This window comes from Lissotriton helveticus, chromosome 3_1 (genome assembly GCF_964261635.1).
Source record: "Lissotriton helveticus chromosome 3_1, aLisHel1.1, whole genome shotgun sequence".
NCBI classification, from domain to species: Eukaryota; Metazoa; Chordata; class Amphibia; order Caudata; family Salamandridae; genus Lissotriton; species Lissotriton helveticus.
This window is the reverse complement of record NC_136061.1, coordinates 619329043-619355732: the sequence shown is the minus strand read 5'-3', so window position 1 is coordinate 619355732 and position 26690 is coordinate 619329043. Positions and strand designations below refer to the sequence as shown.

Genomic DNA, 26690 nt, shown 5'->3' with positions numbered 1-26690 from the left:
CATGTTTTCTTATAATTTACAATTTATCGACTTCTTCCCTGGTACAAGGCAGCAAAAAACTTAAAAAGACATATAGCAATCGCATCTTAAGACGCTCTACAGAAGAGGGTCTTTGTGGACAGAAATATACATTTAAAATAAAAACACAACAAAGCCCATTTGTTTGGGACTCAGCAGAGCAGACATTTTGAGAGAACGGAGAATGCCCATAGTTTTAGTGGCACTGAGGAGTTTATAAATGGCGCCTGAGAGTCAACATCCCACCTCGGGTCCTGCTTCCCCTTCACCTGTTTCTGTGTTTAGCTTTTGGTAATCAGGATATTTTACACCGAGTGTAATATCCCCCACCATTTCCTTCATAAACTCTACATTCTGTACCTCCACCACACACGAACCCTCCCCCGCCCCCACCACACACGCTCCTGAAGTGCCATGGTATTGATTAACCCTTTCAGTGCTAAAGTTTGGGTTTCTCCTTTTCAAAAAGGCTAAGTTTGCCATCTGAGAAGAAAGAAAGGAGCATTGTTGTTCAGCTCAAGTGCCCCCTTCCAGACACGCAGGCCTGGCTTGGGGTGTAAACTTCAAACACCCCTCGCAAAGCAGAGCACACCAGTTGTTGAAATGACCAACTCGGCCTGCCTGATTTCATGACAGTGGGCGAGGCAGTGACAGATTTCCCTTCCAATCGATACCCGAAATCCAGGCGTGAATTGTGCTGAAAAGCACGTCCACGCCGTGGCAGGGAGAGCGAATCTGCAGTGTTTTTAAAGGCCTCTTCCAGCTCCACCCACACAAGACGGGGGCCATGGCCTGATCTGTCCGGAGCCCTGAAAGAGTTAATGGTCCCCAGCAGCACTGATAAGTCGTGATGGCCTCCGAGCTTTAAATGGATTTCTGGCCCGTGGGAGGTGGAGGGTTTCTGCCTCTCTCCACCGCCTTTAAATCATACCCCTCTAGCTGGGAGTTTGGCCCTAATTGCATACATGGCATTCCTTCTGGGTGGGTGGTATCACCTTTTACAACCCCCCCTTCCTCAGGTAAGGCCTGTAAAAAACCTTTCATGTTCCCTGAACAAAATCAATAGGCCGGACTGGTCTGTGTGCCATAAAAATTAGAACAAAATGAGCGCCACACCATGGTGCAGTGTACATTAAGTTAAAGCCATTTGCTTTGCTATACAATACCATTAGCAAAGCAAATGGTTTTAACTTAATCAAAGGCGAGACCTATTGCATTTTCAATGTGTGTGTGTGTGTGGGGGGGAGGGTCTGTGGGTGTGTGTGGGTCTGTGTGTGTGTATGTGTGGGTCTGTGTGTGTGTGTGTGGGTGGGTCTGTGTGTGGGTCTGTGTGTGTCTGTGTGTGGGTCTGTGTGTGTGTGTGGCTCTGCATGTGTGTGTGTGGCTCTGTGTGTGGGGTGGTGTGGGTCTGTGTGTTTGTGTGTGGCATTTGCGAGAGATTAAGCTATTGGCATTGTAAATGACAATGCCATTTATTTATCTGTTTTCAAAACCAACACATAAATAAAAATGTTGTCATTTACAATGCCAATAGCTCTAACTTTTGCAAAGGCGAGACCGTTGCTTTGTAAATGCTTGTTTATCAAATATCTTCAATAAAATTCTGCATCTAAAACATCTATTCATAGCAAAAGTTGCTGTCACATGCTCTGCATTCTCCTGCCATCTAGTGCTGGGCTGGATATTTACAAGTTGTTTTTCTACGAAGAAGTCTTTCTAGTCACAAGGTATTTGGTGACTCCCCTTAGGCTAGCATTGCGTGTAGCCACTGATCCCAGATTAGATTGTTTTTTTTCCTCCGTCGGCTTCAGATTTGCATCACCAGAGCTCCAGGAACAAGGCGCCTATCGACACTTTCGTCTAACCTTTCAGGTTTTCTTTTCGAAATCAATTCCAAATTATTGCATTTTTCCATGGCTGTCTCATCACTGAGATCTCAGCTACAGCGACTACCACAAGAAAACTAAGCCGCTGGGCCCTGGGCCTGACTCAGGGGCGACCGAGCCCCTAGAGTGACAACTTACTGACTTCATGCTGGAGAATGCTGAATTGATGATGGAACAGATGGCGGATCAACATTACCCTTGCTGCAGCGAGAAATTACCCTGATCTGAGCATCACCAGGTGTATAATTTAGTCCCCAGATGATGACAACACCATGTACAAGGCCTCCCTGGTGTTCAGGTCCAAGAATACTCTCTGCTACCTTCGAGAAAGATGATGGGCACGTCTCAAGATGTACACACGCTCTGTACTGGAGGCCCCAGACATCTTTGGGGAAGAAACTACTGAGTTTGATATTGAGGAAGCTGAACCTCAAGCATCCTTCCACAGTAACCATCGCCAGAGGCTGTCTTCTCTTCTGGGTCCAATGCAGAGGAGGAAGAGCTGCACCTCATCCACGAAGCCACAGGGCCACACACACGGACAACACCACAGGACTGAGTATGAACCACACCCTATGCCATCAAGGTACCTCTACGAGTGAGTTGTGCCACCATCTCTTCCGAGCTGAGCCAACCCTCCAGGGCATCACAGGGTTCAGGAGTCCTTCAGCCTCAAGACAAACCCACTGCACCAGTAATGCCCACATCCACAGGCTCTCAGCCATCAACCAAGACAAAGATCTTCACCACTCTGGTGCCAAAGCCCAGGCAAGCACCAAAGATGCAGACCGGTCACAAAATATTGCCGTCACCCAGAACTCACTCAGAGCTGAGACAGTCAGACTTCCATACATCTTAGACACCAAATTCACAGGGACAGAAATATGGTTTGGTGTCAGAGCATTCGACTCCGAAAGTGTCCAGAGACATCCTGACAGTCTTGGCGCACAAGCTGTCACCCCCAAGAACTGTTGGATCCAAAAATCCAGACAATTCAGAACAAAACAGAAAATGCTGTGACTTCGCCTCCAGGTTCTACAAACCAGGGTCGCTGGGAAATGCACTGTGGATCAACTGGTCGTACAGCTTTCTCTAAGCTTTTCCACCCATTCCCCTGATCCCGACCATGTTGATCAAACTTTCCCAATCACGGGTCAAGATGATCCTCATTGCTCCGGACTGGCCCCATCAGTGGTGGTTCACGAATCTTTTACACCGGTCTCTCCTGCCACACCTTCGACTTCGAAGGGCAGATGGTGCACCCCAACCTCTCGTCGTTGAATTTGGCAGCATGTCTCTTGAGCTAGTGCACTATGGACATTTAAATCTCCCTCAGAACTGTATGGAGATATTAAAAGAAGCGAAAAGACCGTCTACACAGACTTCCTAGGCATATAAATGGTAGAGATTTTGCGTTTGGTGTGCCTCTAAGAATGCAGATCCTACCTCCTGCAAGGAGGATGTCATTCTTCCTTATTTACTGCATTTGGCTCAATCTGGCCTGAAATTTCATTCCATAAGAGTTCACCTAGCAGCTTAAACTGTGTATAGGAAATGTCCTTCACAAACTTCCTTTTTCAAAATCCCAGTTATCAAAGATTTTCTAGAAGGTCTGAAGAAAGTGTTTCCTTCCATTAGGCGTCCTCTGTCTCCGTGGGAGCTTAATGTGGTGCTTTCTAGGCTGATGCAGGAGCCTTTTGAGCCCATTCATAAGGCTTCTCCCCAGCATCTGTCCTGGAAGGCAGCTTTCCTTGTAGCCATAACATCAGCTCGCAGGGTGAGTGAAATCTAGGCTCTCTGTTGTCAAGAGGCTTACACAGTGTTTACATTCTTCTAAGGTAGTCATGAGAACTCACCCTAAATTCCTTCCAAAAGTGGTGTCTGAGTTTCATGTGAATCAAAGGATTTCTTTACCCACATTCTTTCAGCATCCTTCCTCTCCTGCTTAGAGATCCTTTCATTCTCTCGATGTTAGAAGGGTGTTGAAGTTCTACTTAGATAAGACTAAGGAGATTCGCAGATCGGATCAGTTGTTTGTTAACTATGGCTCTGTCAGGACTGGTCTTGCTACCTCCAAGCAATCCATCTCCAGGTGGATCGTGTTCTTTATTCAGTTGTGTTATCTGAAAGCCAACAAGACTCTAGTTCATAAGCCTACGGCTCACTCTACCAGCTTTCCACCCTAATGACGCAAACTCCTACCATGAGGTAATTCAAAAGGCTGCCCAGTACCACAAGGTCGACCTTCACATTGTACATGAGGAGGACGACTTTTTGGTGGAAACCCTTTCCAAAACAGGATGGACTGTTAAGTTCTTAACCATATTAAAGGGCCAGGTACAGAAACCTTTAAAACCTGTTAAAGCCGGAGTAGTAACCCAACGGGTAGAATGCAAGTAACAGACCTCACTTTATAACCCTCCATACATCAGGGGACATGTGGAAAAAGGCTCACTAGTGGTACTCTGCACGTGAATGTGCAAACTTTCAAGGGATCGTGAACACTTTCTTGACCAATGAGGAGAGTAAAAAGTTGGACAGAACAGGAACACTGGTAGCAGAAAGTACCTCTAATCGTTGGTGAATTGCCAACGCAGTAGGCCTACTGGCAATATGACAGGTCCCATTGGTACCAAATACAGCCCAGGCTACAGCATATCCCACTTGAACATTGCCAAAAAAGGGTAGGTACAGGTCACAGAGGGCAAGACAATTTCTAATGCTACTATTTGTGGTGCCCTAGAAGCAATGACCGCTGCAGCAAGGTGACCTCATGACAGCAATGGATCTAACCAATACTTATTTCCATATTCCCATGAATCCAGCCCACCGATGCTGCCTGTGTTTCAGGGTGAGTTACCGTCATGACCAGTTAAGTTCTGCATTTTGGCATTCCCATGAAGTCAAGGGTCTTCATCAAGTGTCTAGCGTTGGTTGATGCACACCTAAGACAAGGAGGCAGCCACATCTTCCCCTTCGTAGATGATTGGCTGGTGGAGACGAGTTAAGCCGGTGGCAGTGGCTGACTCTATCTGCTATTGCGCTGTGTATTACAAGATTTCACTGCGAGCGCTGAGTTTGGCAAGCATTTTTATTGTTTAGCGAGTATTTTGCTAATTTTAAAATTCACAGTGCATCTTGTTTATTGTTCTTTTAAAAAACGAAGCACACCTTACTTTCGGGCTGACAAGAAAGCTTGGGAGGCACTCACTTAGTCTACTCCCGCCCCGGTCCGCCGCGTCCATTCTGGGCGTTTGATGCGGAGGGTGAGGAGGAGCCCAGCACTTCCGGGCTCAGGGCTGACAGGTCAGCGCTCTAGCTGCCCCTCCCTCTCTATAAATGTGTATGGGACAGCGACCGCGCAGCGGACGCGTGCAGCGGGCGCGCCGGAAGCGAGCCGAAGTCGAGCCAAAGTCCAGCCCGTCCGCGGCCGGTCGGGGCCCGGGGCCACGATCTCTGGTCGCTCCGGCTCTACCCGGATACACTATGAAAGACAGGCTTTGTTGGACCTCTGCCCTGCGAGTAAGGCGCCTTGTCGGCACACCATGGAGGTAACCACATCCCGAAATTGCACCAGGTGCCCTTTCAAGTACTTAAGAATGACTACTAGTGAAGACAATAAAGGGAGGGTTCAAGCAGGCTTGCTTAATTGTCGATCTCTTAGCAAGCATAGCAACCAGATCCGGGATCTCCTTGAGGAAGAAAGACTGGATGTACTCTTCGTAACGGAGACATGGCTAGGGGAACACTCCGACCCAGAGGTCATAGAAGCCATGCCACCTGGCTACTCACTTTCCAGGGTAGACAGGAAAGAGGGAAGGGGCGGAGGGATTGCAATTGCTATTAAGGCCCCACTCGAATGTGGTTTACTACCCTTGCAGATAGACAATTCTGAGGCGGGTTTATTTACTATTAACCTTGGACCTCAACTTGCGCTATCTGGAATCCTTCTTTACAGACCCCCAGGCAGGCTTTATGATTTTAAAACCAGTCTAGTGGAAGCGGCTGCTCATCTAGCTATTAGGAAAAGCAGAACTCTGGTGTTGGGAGACATGAATGTCCATCTTGAAGATGAACTAGATAAAGAGGCAATGCATATCAGGCAAGAACTTCAATCCTTACAACTAGATTTAAAAAATAGTGCCCCGACCCATAAACACGGTCATTTATTGGACCCGGTTTTTGCAAGTTGGAACGGAGTGAAAACACAGCCGCCCTTACCGTTACCTTGGTCGGATCATGGCCTAATTCCGTTTCATATCCTTATACCGGAATATGATAAAATTAAGGAGAATAATAGCTGTTATCCATGCCGAAAATTGAAAAACTTCACACAAGACACTTTTAACAATCTACTTGTGTCAGGGGGACCACCTGGGGGTGCGGACTGTGAAAGCGCTAATGGCAATTTAGTGAACCGCATCCTACAGGCCTTAGAGGCGACTGCCCCGATGTGCAGATCCAATAGAGAGAACAGAAGAAAAAAATCCGCCCCATGGTTCACACCTGAGCTACAAGCGGCGAAAACCATCTGCAAAAAATTAGAGCGGAAATGGCGCCTGGACTTCTGTCCGCTCATTAAGACTAGTTACAAACAAGCCCAAAGAGAATACCACACCAAATTACGTGCAACTAAGGCCATGCACTATAAAGCCCGTATTGGGGAGGCAGAAAACTCCTCGAAGGAGCTGTTTAAAATCTTTAAGGAGATTTCAGTGGTAGGCAACGACAATACTCCACAAAACGACTCAGTCAAAATGTAACATAATAGCTAACTACTTTTCAGGAAAGGTAAAAGACATCTATGTGTCTTTCTCGGGAAGTATGGCACCGTTACATGATTTAGGAGAAATCGTTGGGGCAAGCTCAGTGGAGGCTTGTTTACAGTGCTTTACGGTACCCCCCCCCCCTGGAGTCACTAACCAACATATGTAAAAGCATTAAATCTGGCTCCCCGCGGGGCCCAGCTCCGCCTAGAGTGCTGGGAGATAGCCTGACGGTACTAGAACCATATATAAGGCATGTACTCCAGGTCTCCTTTGCTTCCGCCAGACTCCCGGAAGATTGGAAAAAAGCAATTGTTCTCCCCATCAAAAAGAAACTTAATGTCAGCCATGAATCCCTTGAAAACCTCAGACCAATTTCTTTGCTACCGTATTTAGCCAAGGTGGCAGAGAAAGTTGCTAACAGTCAACTTATGTCTCATCTAGAGAAGAATAATCTCCTACACTCCTCTCAGTCGGGTTTTAGGTCGGGCTACTCTACGGAGACTGCCCTCCTAAGAGCGACGGAAACTCTGAGACAAGGGGCAGATGCCGGACACACCATGGCACTGATCATGCTAGACCTTAGTGCGGCGTTTGACACTGTAGCACATTCCATCTTGCTACAGTGTTTAAACAAAGCAGGTGTCACTGAGTCGGCTCTTAAATGGCTGAAAGCGTTTTTGACAGATCGGAGCTTTCAGGTCCAGAGGGGTTCATGTACCTCTGAGACGATAGCTTTAGAGCAGGGGGTGCCTCAGGGCTCTGCCCTGAGCCCCACTTTGTTTAATTTGTATATGGCCCCCCTAGCGGAAGTGGTACAAACGTATGGCGTACAATTAGTCTCGTACGCCGACGATACACAACTGCTGATTTCCCTCTCCCAAGCCCCAACAAGTGCTGCAGCTAATTTCAAAGCCTGCTTACAGGACCTAGCAAGTTGGATGAACTCGCGCTGCTTGAAGCTGAACGGTTCCAAAACGGAGGTGCTGGTAATCGGAGGGAAAGATTCGAGCTGGACGGCGGATTGGTGGCCTACTTGCCTAGGCCCTGTACCCACCCCCTGCAAAGAGGCAAAAAATCTGGGTATATGGGTCGATCCCAAACTGTCTTATGATGGTCACATTCATAGATTAGTGGGTAAATGCTTTGGGGTGCTAAAAACCTTAAACCGCACCCTGGATCTACTTCCGCTGGAGGCTAGACAGACTATGACTCAAGCCCTGGTTACTTCCCGTATAGATTATGGGAATGTGCTATTTCTAGGCACTACTGAAAAAAGCCTAGGACGTCTGCAAGTACTCCAAAACACGGCAGCACGTTTGGTTTTAAAACTTCCCAAAAGAGCTGCATCTAAACCTGCTCTTGCTGCTCTACACTGGCTTCCTATCAGGAAGCGAATTTTGTTTAAAGCACTTCTAATGTGCCACAGGATAATATGGTACAGGGCTCCACAGTATCTCCAGGACCTTGTTCACATCTATGAGCCAAACAGGGCACTTCGTTCCAGAGGTATGGGCCTCCTGAGTATCCCCCGTGTAAAAAAGGCTAGATTGGGAGGCCGATCTTTTAGAGTGCTAGCAGCCAGTCACTGGAATCGTCTTCCTGTCTGCCTTAGGCTAGAAGAAACTGAAGCTAAGTTTAGAAAACTTCTAAAAACCCACCTTTACAAGCTATAGAGAGGGCCTATTTTTCACTGCACTTTTCTCACTCTCCACAGCGCGGGGATACGCTGAGATAGCGTCACCAGGCGCTTCATAAACCCCTTTATTATTATTATTATTATTATTATTAAGAGCTCAAGCATGCTTCAGTGCCTGGCCCATACCCAGACAACCATCTCGCTCCTTCACAGTCTAAGATTTAAAATGAACATCACCAAATCACATTTGATCCATCTACAGATTCAGCCCTTCTTACGATCAACGTTAAACTCAGTTACAGGCAAAGTCTACCCCAGTCAACATAGAGTCACGTTTTTTCAGCAGCTTGTCCCTCTTTTCCAAGATGAATTGTCCTCTCTCAGTCAGAACAGTAATGCGCCCATTGGGCATGCTGAATCACCATAATGCCCCATGCCAGACAATATATGCACCCCCTTCAACAGTGCTTTGATAATTGTCTCAAGTGGAGGGTCATGTGGAGGATCTAGTGTTGATAAAGGACAGTGTCATCGCTCTTTGCAGTGATGAAACACCAACAAACTGTTGCAGGGCCACCTCTTCAAGAACCTATTTCAGCAGTTTACTATTACCATGGCACATAACAAGATGGATGGAGGGCACACCTCAATCATATGACAGGACAGGCATTGTGGATCCCACACATCAGGAACACCACCTCAACTACCTCAAGTTTTTAGCAGTCCAGCATGCCCTCAAAGCCTTACTCACACAAATTCAAGACAAGTTAATCTTAATCCAAACAGACCACATGATTGCTGTGTACTACCTACAGAAGCAAATCGGTTCCAGTCACTCCACCTCTACCTATTATCGCAGACAATTTGGCCTTGGGCATACTTAGCCACCACATTCACCTGATAGTGAAGTATCTTCCAGGGGTGGACAATGACCTCGCTGGATAACGCCTCTCATAGACCTCTTCGCCACTCCAGAAAATGCAAAATGTCACAACTTTGCACCCACTCAAAATGTCAATCAGCCCGAGGAGAAGCTCCTCAACAAACTGGACCTTCCCACCAAAAACCAAGGATAAGACAGATATCTGGACCCCAAACAGCTCAACCTAGTGAGTTGGCATCTGAGGTCCTATAGTTATAGTACCTATGACTCTCACAGGTGTGCGTGGACATCTTAAAGGAAGCTTGCAGGCTGACTACATGAGAATGTTATGCGGCCAAATGGAGACAAAAAATTACTCTTTCTCAAAACATCTAACATCCTAAAACCTGCAGTCCAAGATACTATCGGTTACCTCCTTCTACAATATTCTGGGGTAGCATGTACCTCTATTCGACTTCACTTGGCAGCCATAGTGGCTTTTATGCAGAACAGAGAACACGTTTCCCTTTTCAGCAAACAGGTCACTAAAAGCTGTTATGGAAGGTTTTACAAGAGTCATGTCCTAAAGGTGCCTCCAGTCCCTGAGTGGAATTTCAATGTAGTCCTTACTAGACTCATGGGGGCCACTTTCGAGTCCCTATACTCCTGCCCTTTCCAGTATCTTTCATGGAAAGTAGCTTTTCTAGTTGAAATAACTTCCCTCAGGTGTATCAGTGAATTGCAAGTACTCACGCCACAGGAACCTTGTATTCAGGTTATTTTTGCTTAAAATTATATTCACTTATCTAACTTTTCCTGCAGAAGAATTAATTGTTCTAAACATTCACATATCTGATTCCCCATGACGTCAAATTAACACCCTGTTGTTTGAGTGAAACTTCACAAAACCCAGAGATAACGAGTAGAGATTGATAGTTCTTACCTCACTGTGCTCCTCTGCCCATTCCACATGCAGCAGCAACTTTACCTTCGAAATGTAAGTGACCTCTTCCCAGTGAGGTGATCGCACATCAAGCACGCATTCTCTGGTTCAGACACAAGGAAATGATGCATGAAGAAACAGAAGCAGTTGGGTGATTTACTAGTAAGGTGCAACTTATTCTACCTTGTCAAATTCAGTGATCAGTTTAAAACAAAATTGCACCAAGAGCATGTGTTGAAAACTACCTATCTCATTCTCTGCAGCAATTCTCTTTGGTTCAAAATGTGCTGGAGTCATGCACTGCACACCACTTTCCACACTCTAAAGTCTGCAGGGCACCACTCTCAACGTCGTGGACTTTTCACTCTGGAGATTCATCTCCAAGGGTAGAATCAACTATGTCAGTCTATCGGTGCACACTAATTTAGAAGTTCAAGTTCACTTAAAATGAGAACATTCTTAAGATAGTAAAACAAAAGTGTATTTCTTTATCTCAAAGTACAAATTAAAGTAGACCCGGAAAAGAGATTAGGGGAAAAATAACAATCAAAAGGAAAAATACAGGCCTTATTTAGAGGAAAGTAGTAATAGAGACTCTGCCAAAAAAACAATAGATTCTGCATTTGTTCCTTAGACTGCCATCGAGTCCACGAAGGTATACAGGCTAATGTGGCAGATATGGGGGCAGAGAAGCTGACCCAAGTAGGGTGACTGTCTCACCATGGTGTCCGGTAGAGTGAACTCCCTGAAAGACCCCATTGGACGTGGTGGCGGACTTTCACAATAGTTAATATTAGTGTCCTTGACAACAACCCCTGTCATGGTAGGCAGATTAGAAGTGTGAATGCTCACAAGAAGCAGCTGCTTTGGGGCACAGTGCCAGTGGAAGTTTGGTGGAAAAGCCTTTGATCAAAATGCAGAGGAATGTAAACTCTCAGCCTGGCAGAGGATGTAGACTGGAAAATCTGCAGGCAAAACTCTAAATCTGCCATTCAGACTCTATCGCTATGGATATCACTGCCATTTTTAATTACAGGAAAAGGGTGTCAAAGCATTGCAGCTACCGACTACATATAGGGTATAAATGGCAGATGTGCTCTGTTATGATCTTTGTGCTGCCTGAGCATTCATCAGCATCCAGTGTGCACTGCCTTGAGGATGTGCGCTTTTATTTAACGTTTTATTTAATTTACCTTCTACATGACTGTCACTTAACCTGCCTGGCAATAGAACCATCAAGTACCAGGGAAGCAGGGTTGCCATCTAGGAACAGGTAGCGTGCTTTGCATCTATTCCTAGACTAAAGGCGCGTCCACTTATAATTTGACAGGACAGGAGCTTGTCGTAAATCCATGGGGCTCTCGCTCCAGAAACTCTGTTTTCTTGCTTCATTTAGAGGTTTCCAAGGGCAGAGCGTCAGCTGGGACACTCTCAGAAACCTCTGACCCCGCAGCTGATGACCACCTGCCAACCTTGTCCATACTTTAAGAGTCCCCCCCCCTTTAAGTGGGGTTTATGATTCTTATTTTTCCTGGTTATAACTGCAGAATCAATGACCCCTTGCACATGGAGAAAACACACTGCATGTTAGAACATGGATTTTTTTTGTGTTATGCAAATAAATTTAGACTTATTGGTGAGTGCTTCTGTCAAGCAAAATATAACGCTGAACCAGCACCATCACGTGATGGTCAGGCAACATTCAAGTTTTGTTGAAAGTATTTCTTCCATATCTCTGTGTCCCTCGTGTGTAACTGAGAGCTATATGGCAATTATTAGCGATATAGAAAAAGAAAACGTAAACAGCGGTGTATACTTCACCCTGAAGAAAATCTTTGTAGCCTGGCTACAATTGGAATAAAGAATATATGTTTTAAAAGAGATTATAAAATGCCTGACAAGTTTACTCTTGTAACTGCAGTTCTAGAATATTTGGGAAAATGCAACTTTCCCTTAAATGGACCAGGAGGCATATTTACTATTCTGGTTCCAGTCCTGAAATATTCTGGGGAAAGTTAAAAATTCTTCAAGGATTTAAAAATAAAGGATTGAAAACTGCTTTGCTTTTCTGGGAAGTGCTGCGCTGAGCGCTCTATTCAAAGAAAAAAAATAATCTAGGAATGCTCCAGCATTGGCGGGATTTCCTATTACTCAAATACTTGTTGGTGCATGTGTGTACATGTATGTTCATTGAATTGTATATCAGCATTTGTTTACTGCTTACCACCCCTATCTGGGGCGCTGAATTGCTTGCCTACTTGAGGAGCATTTTGCACCATGTAGGGTGTGTGGTTGTAAGGAGGTTGTTTTTGTTTTGAGTCTATGTGGGAAGTGCATGATGACCATCGAAGTGTAGTTATCATGTCTTGAGACGATGACTGTAGCATTGTGTTGGATGATGAAGTGAAAGAAACAGATGCACGGTTTAATGGTTTTCAGTGTGAGGAATTTTGCAACCATCAGGTCCCTTTATGGCATTTCATATGATGTAGTCTGCTTAGCTGGTTACTACACTGTGTTGTCCAATCTGAGATTTTGTGTATAGTTGTAGTATTGCACTGGCATGGTTGGAGGGAGAGAGTAGTTGAGAGATCTGTGGGGATGGGCATTTTTATTATCATACCATGTCTGACTGTGTAAATGAGATGTAAAGAAGGGGTCAGATTGTATATATGTATGTTGGACCTGTAGTGAATGGACTATATTAAAGTCCTCCAAAATTGGCAAGTAATGTGTGACAGATCTCTTCAATTATTCCATGCCTACTCATTTGGTGGTGTTTGTGTTTTTTTGGCTGTACAGTGCTGGGGATGGACAACCCTCCTAGCAGATATGTATAATGTGAACATAATATTTCTCAATTACAATTTGTTGCTGACCACTGTGTATTATGGTTTAAGCATTATAGTGGGCCATAGCAGTTATATATGGATGTACATAACTGTATAATACCACGGCAAACCATAGGTCATCCCTTTTTGCTTATCTGAAAAATGAAAGCAGTTTGCTGCTTGAGTTGTTTGCAGTTGGTGGGAGGTAAGCTGAGGATTGTGCTTGAGGGTGTGACTGTTTCTGGGCTCTTGCTTGGATGCAGGTAATGCAGTTGTATAGGATATAGCCATGGTTTCAACTGTCATCTGGTGGGTTTATGCTCCTGGGTACTACTATTGCTGGCTGGTAGGGAATTCAAGGGCTTGGCAGCTTGTAATGAAAAAACAGTGCCTTCTACGGTTTTCTTATGGTACGATAGTATGATAAGTGGTGCAAGCCTGGAGCACAGTGTTCTATTAGGGACACAGTATCTTCCCTCTTTCCTTCTCCTCTCAAATTGTATTATTTTTTTCTTTTTTCAGGGACAGGCGAATTGCAGCAGTGAGCTGGACGCTGACCTCCAAAGACCTCTGTTCTCAGACTATTATTTAACATTTTATAGACTATGCAAATGAGTTCAGCAAGTTGTGGCCTGGTGCAGTCCACCGGACGGCAAGGGAAGAGACCGCCATCGATCTTCAGAGAACTGACCTCTGCTCTCCCCATGCCCTCTAGAGTAACTGCATTCTTAATTCTGCAGCATCGCTTCAACAGGTTCAAGCTGGATCTGTACCAGAAACTCTAATTCAGTGCTAGCAGCTGCCTGCCATGGAGGCTAAATATGGCAGATGCAGCTGTGCTTCTGAACCTGTTGGCATTGGTAAAGCTTTCTGGCCTCAGGAGGGAGAGACTATCTTTGAATTGATAGACAATGCACCTACTGTTATCCCTTATGTGGTTACCCTAGGATTTCCACAACTCGGTGTTCACACTGGATGTTAAAACACTGGATATGCAATACTGCATTATCAACTGGATCACTGAATCTCTTGATGGATCACTGGATTATACAATGGGGTTGTCGCCCAGTAGTTTATAGGAGTCCAAATGGACAGAGGTGTCTGCAGTGGGTTACTAAATTATGCCGTGAATGACTGATTACCCATTGTGGTCATGCAATCTTCTGATGGATTCTTCTGTTTGTCACAGAAGTGATTGAATCTCCTTAGTTTCTCCAGGATTGTGAAGTTGCTCACATGTTGTAAAACGTTTACAAAATGTTAGCATCCAACCTCGGCTGAACTGTTTCCAGAGCTCCACTGCTCGCTACCTAAGTCTAAGCTATGCAAGTACTATATACATGCTACCTTGAACACTGGAACAATGTAATCACTACTGGATTCCTGTCAATGCCACTGGATGTTGTAATCAAACTGGAAGCATATTGTCAGACTGCGTTGGAAGAAAACTTTGCAATAGTATATATTCTTTCCCACATTCTAGTGAGGAGTTTGTTAACAGTTAAGAGACATTAAATGCAAAATTATTCACCTACCCGACTGCACAAGTTGTGCTTGCAGTCAATTTTTTGCCTCTTGTACATTATACTTTGAGAACTGATCTCTGAAGACCTTTGCTAACTTGACATTATCTGTAAGCGGTCTTCTCTGTTCAATTTTCCACATCTCTAATGGCTTATATCTGCAGGCCTTGGACAGTTAGCCAACAGCACTATCAACTGATCTATGTAGGCCATGAACCAGCCTAGAGATTGAAGTCTGAAACAGTCATGCCAAATAACCCACAGTACTATTCACTAGCCTATAAAGGCATCTCACAAACCCAAAGTACTACGGACTCATCTCAGAAGACCCTCTACTGACTATTTTACAGCACTGAAGACTGTTCTGTGAAGGTCGTTCATCAACCCAAAGCACTAAAGACTTATCTGAAGGCCTGTCACTGATCAATGTGCTATCTGAAGGCCTCTTTTGCCTATAAACATGCAGCTCTTTACAAAGCATTGCACAACCAATCTAATAATAACACAATTGCTTATCTGTCAAATGCAAAACTGACTTATCTGGGGGCCATCAACCAACCCCAATTTCCTGGAATTGATTTCTGAAGTTTAAGTGACCATCCCACAGCACTGAAGACTGATATTTGAAGGTCCTCATCAATCAATGTTTGGACAGCAGTAAAGACTGATAGTTGAAAGCGACCAACCAACCACCCCACAACACTATACACTGACCTACTGAAGGACTTCAACCTGCTATCCTGCCATACTAAAGACTGTTCTTTGGCAATCTTCAACAATGAACCTTCGTGCAGCACTAATAGCCGAGCTTTGACGGCAACTAACCAACTAACAGTCACAAACCACTAAAGACTGATCTTCTGAAGGCCTTCTGCAACCCATACCATGCCCTAAAGACAGATCTTTGAAAGCCCTTAGATAACCATCACACAGCTGTGAAGGCTAAACTGTGAAGGCCTTCAGCCATCCATCCCCGAGCACTTAAAAATTATATTTGAAGGATCCCTGAGAACCATTGCACGGTAGAAACATTGATCTCTAAAGGCCATCAATCAGGGATCTAAAAGCACTATGAGATGATAACTGGAGGTTTTCAACAAACAACCATTCAGCAATGCAGACGGTGATTCAATATCTAGCTTGTGCATTCAGGACCATCTTTGCAGACCTCCAGTGGCCCGACTTTGGTTGTAAAGGCTGAGCTTTAAAGGCCATTATGGGTGCAATTGTGTGTAATACTGGAAGATCTATGACAGCTGTCTAAGCCCCCAGTCATACCATTTTCTCTTTGGGATTTTTAACCACCCAACCAGCACCACTAAGTACTGATTACTAAAGCAGGGCTTCCTGTGGTGGGAGTTGCTGTTACATGGAACTCAAGTCCACCACACCATCCCTCAAGAACAGACATGCCTGTGGATTGGCATTAGCCTATGTATTGAGGGATTGAACTCTTGTTAGCATTGGTGAAACTGGTACGGTCAGTTCACTAAACTTGCTGTCTGTAAGTGTTTTAATGCCCTTAGTGACACTTTGCGAGCATCCCTGATTGGGATTCCTGTATGGTAATGAATGCTTTTTTTGCAAACCCATATGGCATACGCTATTAGAAGGGCAAAACATTGCTATCTCGGTAGAACGGCTCATGCATTACCCACTTTCCTTTCTGTCACAGTCTTAAGTGAGGCTGTAAGGAGGTTTTCAATTTCAGGCATCGACCTACAAACAGTTGTTAAGATCTAAACAGTAGGAAATTTACTGTCCATTCCCATCACACCCTCTGTGTTTTCAAGCAACTGCAGGCCTGTGTACGCTTGAGTTTGAGAAAACACTCTCTAACTGCAAAACAGCGAGTGAGGAACCCCAAAAGAATGGGAGGGATTGTTTACAGAAGTATTATGTTAATATGGTGACACCCATTCCATTACCGAGGAAAATAAGCTCTGGCTTTAGCCACCAGGGGACTTTCTCCTGACTGATATACATAGAGGTTCCGCAGGCCTAATAAACAAGGGGCTTCCACTGTCTAATGCACCCATCGATACCATACATGACATTCCCTGTGTCTTTACCTGTGTTATGTTCACAAGAACTTTACATGTCAAATACACTAGACTTCCTGTGTCAGATTCGCTAAAAGACCCCCTTGTGTGTGCTACATTAAAGGATTACTCCTGTTTTATGCTACAGGAATGTGCCTTGTTTGATGTATCTGAGGCCTTCTCTGCTCAGGTCACCTTGGGACCTTTCTCAATACGACATCATTGTGTACTTTGCTGTTCCTATTACACCTGGGGACCTTTTCTTACATGATAAATCTGTGGACTTTCCTCTGCCTTACACACCAAATATACACCCCGAAATGTTCCTCACATGATCTTCCCCCTTCCCGATACTCCTAGGTGCTTTGCTTACTTCCCCTGTGTGATAGAACTAGATACTTTTCTTTTCCTGATCGGGTCTGGATTTTTTTCGTTGATGCACTGGAGAATCTCATGCCATATCCATGTGGGGCCTTCTTGCCTGATACACTCAAGGATTTTCCATTGCCTGATACACCAATGGACCTGCCTCTGCCTGACTGACCCATGACTATTCCTGCCCACTACAGCTGTGGGCTATCTCCTGCTTGTTGTACTTGTGCCTTCTACCAGTCTGATAAACCTAAGGAATCTGTCTCCCAAATATAAATTGGCCATGATTCGGGAACATTCCCTGCCTTGTACACCTGAGGAATTGTACTAACCAGTACAAAATGAGGACTTCGCCTTCATAAAGTACTAGGGACTTTTGCTTGTGCGGGACTGTAATGCTTGATGCCTCCTGCCCCAACTCAACAAAGAGCTTCTACAGTATACTGTAAAGTGTATGTGTAAGTGTATGTATTCTAGAATTCTTTCCTTGCTTCCCCAGTGCTTTCTGGTAGTGGGCTTGTGGCCAAGGGTCTGAGACCCTGGTAATGTGCTTCAGATCAAGTCTGTCAAAAATTAATGATGTGTGTAGGTTGGGGTCACTCAGAACCTGATGATGTCAGGTAAAACCTCTTGGGGCCAAAACGTTGTGCCTTAGGTCAGCACATCAAGACACTGGATGATGTGCTGTAGATTAAGGTTCTAAGGCCTTGGCTGATCTGCCTGCAGTCAGGGCTCTTAGAACCGAAACAGTGTGTCTGGAATTGGTAAAGTTTGCCTCGGTGCTAGCTACCAGGAGACTGCTAACTCTGTTGTCGATCAATAATAGAGGATTGCCGACCTTGCTTTAATGGTTGAAAGCTTGTATTGCTTTATGTACTTTTTACTGTTACAGTTTTAACTCATTAAACTACAGACTCCTTACACTGAAGAAGGTAGGCAATCAGTAAGGAAACCAAAGAAGGGTTTCACCCACTGTGCTGAGGAATGGAGATGTGATTTATCAGAGCTGAATGGTTAAATGCACTAAACTTAACTACATTGTGGAAGTGGTGGAGTCTCATTATCAACTGAGCCACTTCATAGATTGCTCGGCTTTATGAGTTCTTGAGGGCCCTCTTTTTGGGCCCAAACTGGGCCAAGGGTTCAAACAGGACCGGAAGGCTTTATTGCCTACAGTCCCTCATCTTTGAGAGTGATCTGCATTTGTAGATGATTACTGACCTCTGCGAATTTCAAGTCATACTGTCTGTGGCGACTGCTGCCACTAAACCTTGGTGGGGCAGCTTGGGGGAAGGGGTGGCGACATAATAATGTAAAAAAAGAACTTAACTACCACTCCCAAACGCCTCCTTGATGCTTCTCTGCTCCCCTCCCCAACCAATCCAGACACTGCTCTCATGCATGAGAGAAGCGCTGGGATTGGTCTGAGTGGGCTGAAATACTGCTCCGTTAGGGACCGGGATCCTGTGCCTTTTGTCCCACCCTGCTGTGCAAGACAGCTAGGTTAGAGAAATGTAAGAGTGCCTGTCAGTTTGGCCATCCTACATGCATATTTACAGTGCACCTACCACTCCTCTCTGGGCCTGGTTGCTGCTGATGCAAAGCATGCCCCCCCCTCCCTAAACTCAACTGACTCGGCCTAGTAAGGGAAAAATTAAATGATAATAAAATAGTTTTATTATTATTTTATTTTTCATTTGCTGCCTTTCAGCAGCTGCCCCTGCATATTTTTAGAGCCACGACTTATCCATGCGGACATCCAGCTACAATAATCAAGCATGAAACTGAGCGGTGGTTCTTGCAGCATTCCGAGGTTTTCTGACTCTTACTTCATGTGAAAAAAAGAACAGAAGTGCTCTTCCTTTGGGATGAAGAGGATAATGAAATCAGAAACCCACCTGCAGAAATGTAACCTTACCTTAACGCCTAAGGATCTGTTGTTTTGTTACAGGACATGGATTTCCATCTCTTTTACTTATGGCCATGTGGTACAATAGTAGCTTCATAAAAAATATTTAGGTAGACAAGTGAAAGAGTCTTCCTTCAAGCAATGTTTGGTGTTACGCTTTTCCGGAGAGTAGCACTGAACCTTGATGTGGAGAATCTGGACCCTGGCTTCGAGGGGGGCGGCCTGTGCTAGTAATTCCTGGTAGAGGAAGTTATGCAGTTAAGACCCCGGGGAAGGGAAGATGCATTTACCGCAGGGAGTGGAAGCTAGACGGATCCTTTGGAGTAGGAGGTATGCATCACTTATCCCTGGGCAGCGTAGAGTCTGCCACACTGACTTTCTGATGAGGGAGGTCTGTAGTACTCACCACAAGAAGATACGCTGCATGGACTCATGGAAAGGGGAGTGTACTTTCTCGCATCCTGGGTGAAGGAGTGATCACAGTACTGACAATGAGGGTCACCTGTAGATTCCCATAAGAGTGTGTGCTTATATGGGAGTAGGGACACAAGGACTGCTTCATTGACTTCTAGGAGTGTGAGGGACGGTGTATGTGCACTGACCTTGTAAGTTTCCAGAACACTGAAGTAGGAGGGTCCACACCACAAACACTGGCCGTAAAGAGTTAGTAGTGGAATCTTGAGGCAGGGTTTCCAGGGCACTAAAATTTGGAAGGGAGTCTGCAACACTGACCCCCTGGGAGGGACTGATGCTTTGAACTTTGGGAACGAAATGTTGGTCCCTGACAGCAGGAGGGTCTGATCCCTTTTACTTTTGGGATTGGGAAGTTCTGCGGCAGTGACCCCTGGGTTTGCGATTGTGGAGGTCTGACGCTTTGATTTTTGGGAACGGAGGGTTCTGTACCGCTGACCCCTGGAAGTGGGACATTCAGCATCACTCAATATGAGAATACAAGGGCCTGCAGTACTGATCACTGGGAAGTGAATTGATTTGCAGCACTGACTCCTGGGAGTGGGACGAACTGCAGCACTGACCTTAAGGAGGGAGGGTTTGTGGCAGTGAACCCTGGGAGTGAGACGAACTGCAGCACTGGTTGTTTGGAGGGTCTACAATCCAACATAGTAACTTTGCCATTTTGCCTGTGTGTGTTCCTCTTGATGTAGAAGCTATATAAGTTGTATGTGTTTCATTGTGGGATTGATTCCCCTTCTATGTTTAATACACCCTTTCTGTGTTTGACTCCAGGCTCCGTCCAAACCCCTCCCCAATACCCACACCCGCTGTGTGAGATTTTATTGCTAGCATTGTTTTTGTTCATTTGTTTTCGACTTGGGAATTTGTATTTATACCGAGTGAGTCTCCCTTCTCCTACCCCTTATGCCCCAATGATTTCCTGTTCCCATTCCTTTTTCCATTGGACAGAAATGTACAAGTATAAAAAAAATGCACCGTATAAATATATGTATATCTATAAATAATGCTTTGTATCCCAGCTGCGGTGTCACTGTATTTTTTTTTGCTTTACCTACATCTGCAGGTAGTAATACACGTTTAATAAGTGTTAATATAAGTCAAAGTTGGCAACAAATATAGATATGGATACCCACATAGACAAACCGTACAATTAAGAAAAAAAATGATTATCACTACTATCTGCAGAAATCCACAGGAAAAATGACACTTGGGCCAGGAGAATTCTTTTCCTATAAGTTCCTCAATTAAGTTTTGAATTTGAGATGGCTGCGGTACAAATGTATTTCTCGGGCTACCAAAAAATCATCAATATTTCTAACGACGAAACTTGGTTGGATCAGTCACTCTTGCAGCAAAACTAGGGTCTAGATATTTGTCCTCTCGCTCTGTCGATTACAGGACATTCCGATCTTTAGGACTATCGGTGATTACATCATTGTCAGATGTTGACTAACTTTCCAACTTGTGTACATGAAAGCAAATGAGTTTGCCTCTTAATCGCACATATGTATTTTCCTTGCATAAGAACATTTCTTGTTAAACCAAGTCCCTCCAGTAGCTTATTCTTGTCCGAAATGCAGAAATTGCAGGGAATCTCAGACTGTTAGTAGTGAGAAGTAACACTCAGTCCTTCCAACTCTACGGGTAAGAAGCAAAACTAGATATTACTTATTGTAATTGAAAATAACCAGATAGACATAAGATTCAAAGACTGCAGCAGAAATTAAAAACAACTCCATTAGTATACAAAAACTGCAATTCATTCCTGGTTGCATAGGTACAACTGTGATTGGCCCGTTTTTTCCAAAGACAATTACACTCCTTCAATTCAAGCAATTTCAGTGCACATCAAGGGGTGGGCTGTTGCAGAACCTAATTGGTATTTTGAGCTCAGTTCCTTCTCTTCTTTCTTTTCTATTCTTCTTTCAATTCATTGCCAAACAGATAATCACCCTATTTCTATGTTTTCGTTTCGCCCAGCCTAAACCATGTGGAAGCAAGCTCCGAGCTTCATACAACCTAAATAACCTGGTCTTAACTACTCAATAACAAAAGTCCTGGCCTCATTCAACTGCTTTATAAATTATTCTCAGTCTAGCCACTCTTGGGTGATCCAAGAAATGCCTGGCATCTGAGGTGTACCCATCTCCCGGCAACACTCCTTATGATGCTTGCAAGTGGACACGGTGCATTAGCATGTTTCTATGACTACGCATTTCTAATTAGCCTAATACAGCCTGACGTATTCTAAATTCACATGCTTGCATTATTTTGCCACCTAGTGATTGGGTTCTTTCATTTTTTAGAAATAATTATTTTTCTGTATTGGCTTTCAAATATAACTGGAGCCAGTATGACTCGTCGTGGGCATTAAGTGTAAGCACAAAATGCCACTAATATGTAATAATCATTTTCAGACACTTTTTTCAAACTGTACATTCGATATTGAATGGTAGAGCTCTGTATCCACTCACAAAAATTAAGAAACAATAATCGTTATTGATAGTGAAGAAGACCTCAAAACATCATATACTGCCATACACCATCGACCACAGGCAATCCAAGTGATTTTGTTTTCTTTGTATCCTTCTGACGCCTTTCTAAGATAAAGATTTATGGAGAATGTTCCATTCAAATACAGTCAAAGTGCCATCAAAAAATGGCTAAAAGTGATTGGCATAATGTGGGCAATCTTTGTTACTATGGGACCGTAACACATTACGGCCACTATTGCAAAAACAGCATTTGTACTTTGTTGTCAAAGGGTGGAAATAAGCATATGCAAGTGGGCAAAGTGACGGCTCCGGCAAAAACATTGCATTATTGCCTGCCACAAAGCACTTCATAACATAAGACTGCTAGCAACCATAACATCCGATAAAGGCCACCTCTGAGCCACTAAGTCTGGTAATATTTTATTACTGTAGCTCAGCACATAGCACTTTGTAACAGAAATGTACCCAGCTATTCAAACTTCACAACTGGGTTCTGTCACTAAGCCTTTTAACATTTTAGTAGCATGTGTTGGCCGTAGGTATATATGCTTAGTATACTACTTCCATCTAGTGTTGGGTTTAGACATTTACAAATTGTATTTCTTCAAAGAAGTTTTCCAGTCACAAGGTATAGTGACTTATTCGCTAGTCTTGTGCTGCACACATTTATTGGCTCCTTTGTTAGATTGTTTTTTCCGCCATTTCAGACGTCGATCTCGGAGCTCCATGACCGAAGTTTGATTCCTGCCACAAGCCCTTTCTAGCACATGTTTCTTTGTTAACCGTCGAACGGTACTTCGATAATCAATACACCTGTGTTCCTTCCATTTTCGATCTGCCCACTCAGGCTAGGACCCAGTTTGACGCCTCATTCTACCTTAGATACTAACTCCAACAATGAAGAACCCCATACATTTGACGTGGATAAGGGATGGAAAAGGTGCCAAGAGTGCTTCCGTGAGCACGTGATATACGATTTGCAAGGCGATGCCAAACAAGTGGCATGGTACACCTCTCTATATGTAATGTATGTCTTTTTACGTTGTATGTCCCTTTCTTCCTTCCAGATTGATACCATCCTGTGAGCCCGTAAGTATGGTCATCACACTCTTTGCACAGCGCACCTTAGCGTGTGTGCTGAAACTCACTTTTTCACGCACGTGGCTAACAATTTTTATTGCCTCTTTACTATTCACATTTAACGGTCCTGAAGAAAGCCTCATTTAATTACAGCAAGGCTGTAACATGTCAACCTCTTTATAGACGGAGATATTGAAGATAATTTTTTCTTCATAAATATCTCACCTTGTTTTTAATATGCCCAAAAGGGCCTTTAAATAAAGCACCACTCGTCTGGGCACTTTAGAGGCATTTTTAAGACACTTCTTCACACTCACACCTTCACAATAAAACCTCCTCCACTGAAATCAGGTGTTGTAGCACAGCTGGGTTTCATTCGGCAACCCAGCTGGGAACCCAATGATGAAGCATGCCACCAACTAGGTTGGTGGGTGACGGTTTTTTAACAACCTTAATGGTTTCCTGCACTCTAGTATCCAATAAAGAGTAGGACATTCCTCACAGAATAACCTACAAGTGCGTCCAAGTTGTTATATTCTATAATCATCTCGGTAATGAAAATACCTTCGACGTCGAAACATACAGAAACAGTGTCTGGGCCCAAACAGCGGCATGTACAACTAATTCTTGAAAAACAACTCTGAAACTGGATAAATGACAAAAGACTTTGTTTATTCACCCTGACACTATGAAGGTTGGGGCAAAGACGCCTACAATTATATCGGAGACACTTCCAAAGAGGGAGAAAACATTTAAAGAGGAGATCATTTTTATTTTATTTTTATTTTGAAAGTTTTATATAGCGCGAACAAGATCTTTGCAGATATCAGAGCGCTTTACAAAGCCGGGAATACAACCATAGAGTGAGTAGCAGGTCATTAGGTATAGCGAAATTGAACGTAATAAGTGAGATGGGTAGGTATGTGAGGGAGCAAAGTAGAACAGGTACATCAATAATGCAAATATTACATATGAATGTGTGCATAGGTAGTCAGGTAGGGCAATAATACAGGTGAGACACATAGTCGTAGAGTTCGAGCAAAATAATACAGATCGTTGTAGAGTCTTTACAGATCCACGTTAATAGGTCAAGTGTATTTGGCCATGAGAATAGCTTTTACTTCTTTCTTAAAAAGTGTGATGGAGGAGATGAGCCTGGTTTCAGGAGGAAGTGAGTTCCAGATCCTGGGTGCCATTCCTGAGAAAGAGCGTTTATAAGTTTTTGCCTTCCGGAATCTTCGAGGTTTTAGCAGAAGATTGTTTGTGCCTCTAGTGTTTCTAGATCCGCCAGAGATTGACAGCTTCTGAGTGAGGTATCCGGGAGAGCTCAGGTGTACAGCCTTGTGTGTCATGCAGGCGATTTTCAGGTGTATTCTGGCTTCAAAAGGCAGCCAGTTCAAGGATTTCAAGTCAGGGGAGATATGCGAGTGTTTTTTTGACCCAGTGATGAGTCTCGCTGCAGCGTTTAGAGAAGCTCTTAGGGGTGCAGTAGTGGTTAACGGGAGACCGCAGAGGGCGATGCTGCCGTATTCAATTCGCGGGATTACTAGTGCTTGTACTGCAGTTTGGAAGTCTTTGGCTGGTAGGAAGGGTTTAAGTTTCCTCAGGGTATTGATTTGGAAGTTCGCTCCCTTAGTAGCCTTGCTGATATGATGCTGCATGTTGAGATTGGAGTCGAGAGTTATGCCTAGGGATTTTGCTGAATCCACTATGGTGGGTTGGACATTGAGTGCAGTTAGCTGTTTAAGCCAGGTTTGAGTGGTAGAAATCTTCGCGGGACCAGACCCGCCCAAGGCTCCCAAAAAGAAAAGAAATGACAGGGGCACTAGCCCTATTCTTTTCCCTCCTACTTCTCCTCTTCCACCTCCTTTTAAGCGGATTATTAACTCCTTCGAAGACATGATTCCCATTTCTACAATAGAAAAGGGAAGTAAAGGAAAATCTGCACCATGGTTTAACAAGCATTTCGTCTCCCTAAAAATGGGTGTAAAAAATTGGAGACAAAGTGGAGACAAAAATATGATGATAATGCAAAACTTGCCTATCGGGCTGCCACCCGGCATTACCACTAGGAGATAACAAGCATTGGTAAATGCATTAGGTTTCACCTATGGAATTAATAATAAGTTAAGCGGTGAGGAAGCAGTGCATGATTGCAGGGAGAAGGATGAGTGTGCCCTCTGTGCAGCAGCATGATTCACAAGATTTCCAACAAAACAGAAAGGAGGTAAGAAAGCAAAAATTCACGATAAATGTACAAAAACACCTTTTGCACCCAGAAGGTTGTGTAGTTTAGTAAAAAAAAAAAAAGAGATGTTAGCAGCTCCTGTTAAAGGGAGAAAGATGAGTTTTATTTTGTTATGTGATTGCAAATGGATGAATAAATGAAGGGGATGTGTCCGCCATACATTGTGAAGTCAATGGACAGGACGTGACATAAATATTTGCATTTAACTGAAGACATATTTACATAAAGTGCCTGGTGGAAAACGATTTCATACAATGTTATTATAACTTGGACAAAGGGATGCATTGCTGGAAATTTAGAAGCACTGAGAAGCTGGCTTGGTGTTCCCTGCTACACAGTAATCTGTGTTTTTTATTCATCATTACATCATTTAGAGTATAATATCAAATTTCATGTCAATATCAGTTTAACAACGGGCACAGAAAGTCACGTGAAAGAGCCTCATGTAACGTGAAAGTATATTATACGGGGCATCTGTAGCCTGGGGCATCTCAGGACAAACTCAATAGTTGTGGGGTGTTTGAGGGGGTCACTGACAGAATATCGACAGTCACAATATCGAGATGACAAAATATAGAGGTCAAAATATCGACTACAAAATATCGACTTCCTATCTTCAAACAGGTAAGTACAAAAATATCGACTCCAAAATATCGAGTGTAAAAAATATAGATTGTCAAAATATCGACTTTTTTAAATGTCTTAAAAGTAATTTAAAAGTAATATAATAATAAATAAAATTATTTTTAACTTATTTAAAATACTTAAATAAACGTAACATTAAATAATAATTAATATAACTTAATTTTTTTTTTCTTTTTAATACATATATATATATATATATATATATCACCAACGATTCCTCATTCACCTCCACATTCGGTATCAAGGAAAACGGCACACCAGGTAAGTTCAGGCACAATTAATATTTAATGTGCACTCTCCAAAAGACGACGCGTTTCGGCGAGAAGCCTTTATCAAGTGGCCACCATTTTGTTACATTATGTTTTTAAGTCCTTTTTCCATGAGGTAAACAATAGACATAGAAGAAACATACATATATCTGTGAACGATCTAATTTCATGGATCCAACCATGTGTTTTGTCATTTCATATTCGTTTACATTGCCACTTCAGAACCTCAAAAGCAGAATTTACTTTGTAAAATACAATTCATTTGCCGACACATGTGGACCAAAGTTTCAAACCATTTACGATGTGCATTTCGGAAAACGCTTATATATATATATGCCAAGAACTTCGTTGATACACCAGGAAACTGGAAGTAAAAAACGAACCGGACCCAACCAGGTAGATTTAGCGAGTATTTTATTCGTGCAACCTCTCGTCCGCCATGACGCGTTTCGGGCCCTAAAGCCCTTGATCACATGACATGGTCATTTTCACCTCGTGACTTTAAAGTGCAAACAGGGGTCACATGACCCTGGGCCTATAGAAATAAACAACATACTTCTGCCTATTCCACAGCTAAAAACCGTAAACGATGTAATCCATGATGTTGCATAAGTATTTACAACACTACATAATCATAGTTCTCAACCTCCCTATTGCCATTACTCCAGACCAATGTGCAAAAATCACA

At 43.7% G+C, this 26690-nt stretch overlaps 2 protein-coding genes across 4 annotated transcripts in view; both read left to right on the top strand.

The window, feature by feature from the left end:
- Positions 1-20283, top strand: part of MYRF (myelin regulatory factor) — a 462812-nt gene extending 442529 nt beyond the window's left edge. For all 3 annotated transcript variants that reach the window (XM_078680606.1, XM_078680605.1, XM_078680607.1), the window contains one exon: positions 13468-20283. In XM_078680606.1, coding sequence (XP_078536732.1) covers positions 13468-13560 — 93 coding nt within the window. In that variant the 3' untranslated portion in view covers positions 13561-20283. The remainder of the gene's footprint in view (positions 1-13467) is intronic.
- The window catches only part of FEN1 (flap structure-specific endonuclease 1), a 388273-nt gene continuing 362670 nt past the window's right edge, over positions 1088-26690 (top strand). Inside the window, exon 1 of the mRNA XM_078680609.1 lies at positions 1088-1099. The gene's annotated coding sequence lies outside the window, so the exon portion shown is untranslated. The remainder of the gene's footprint in view (positions 1100-26690) is intronic.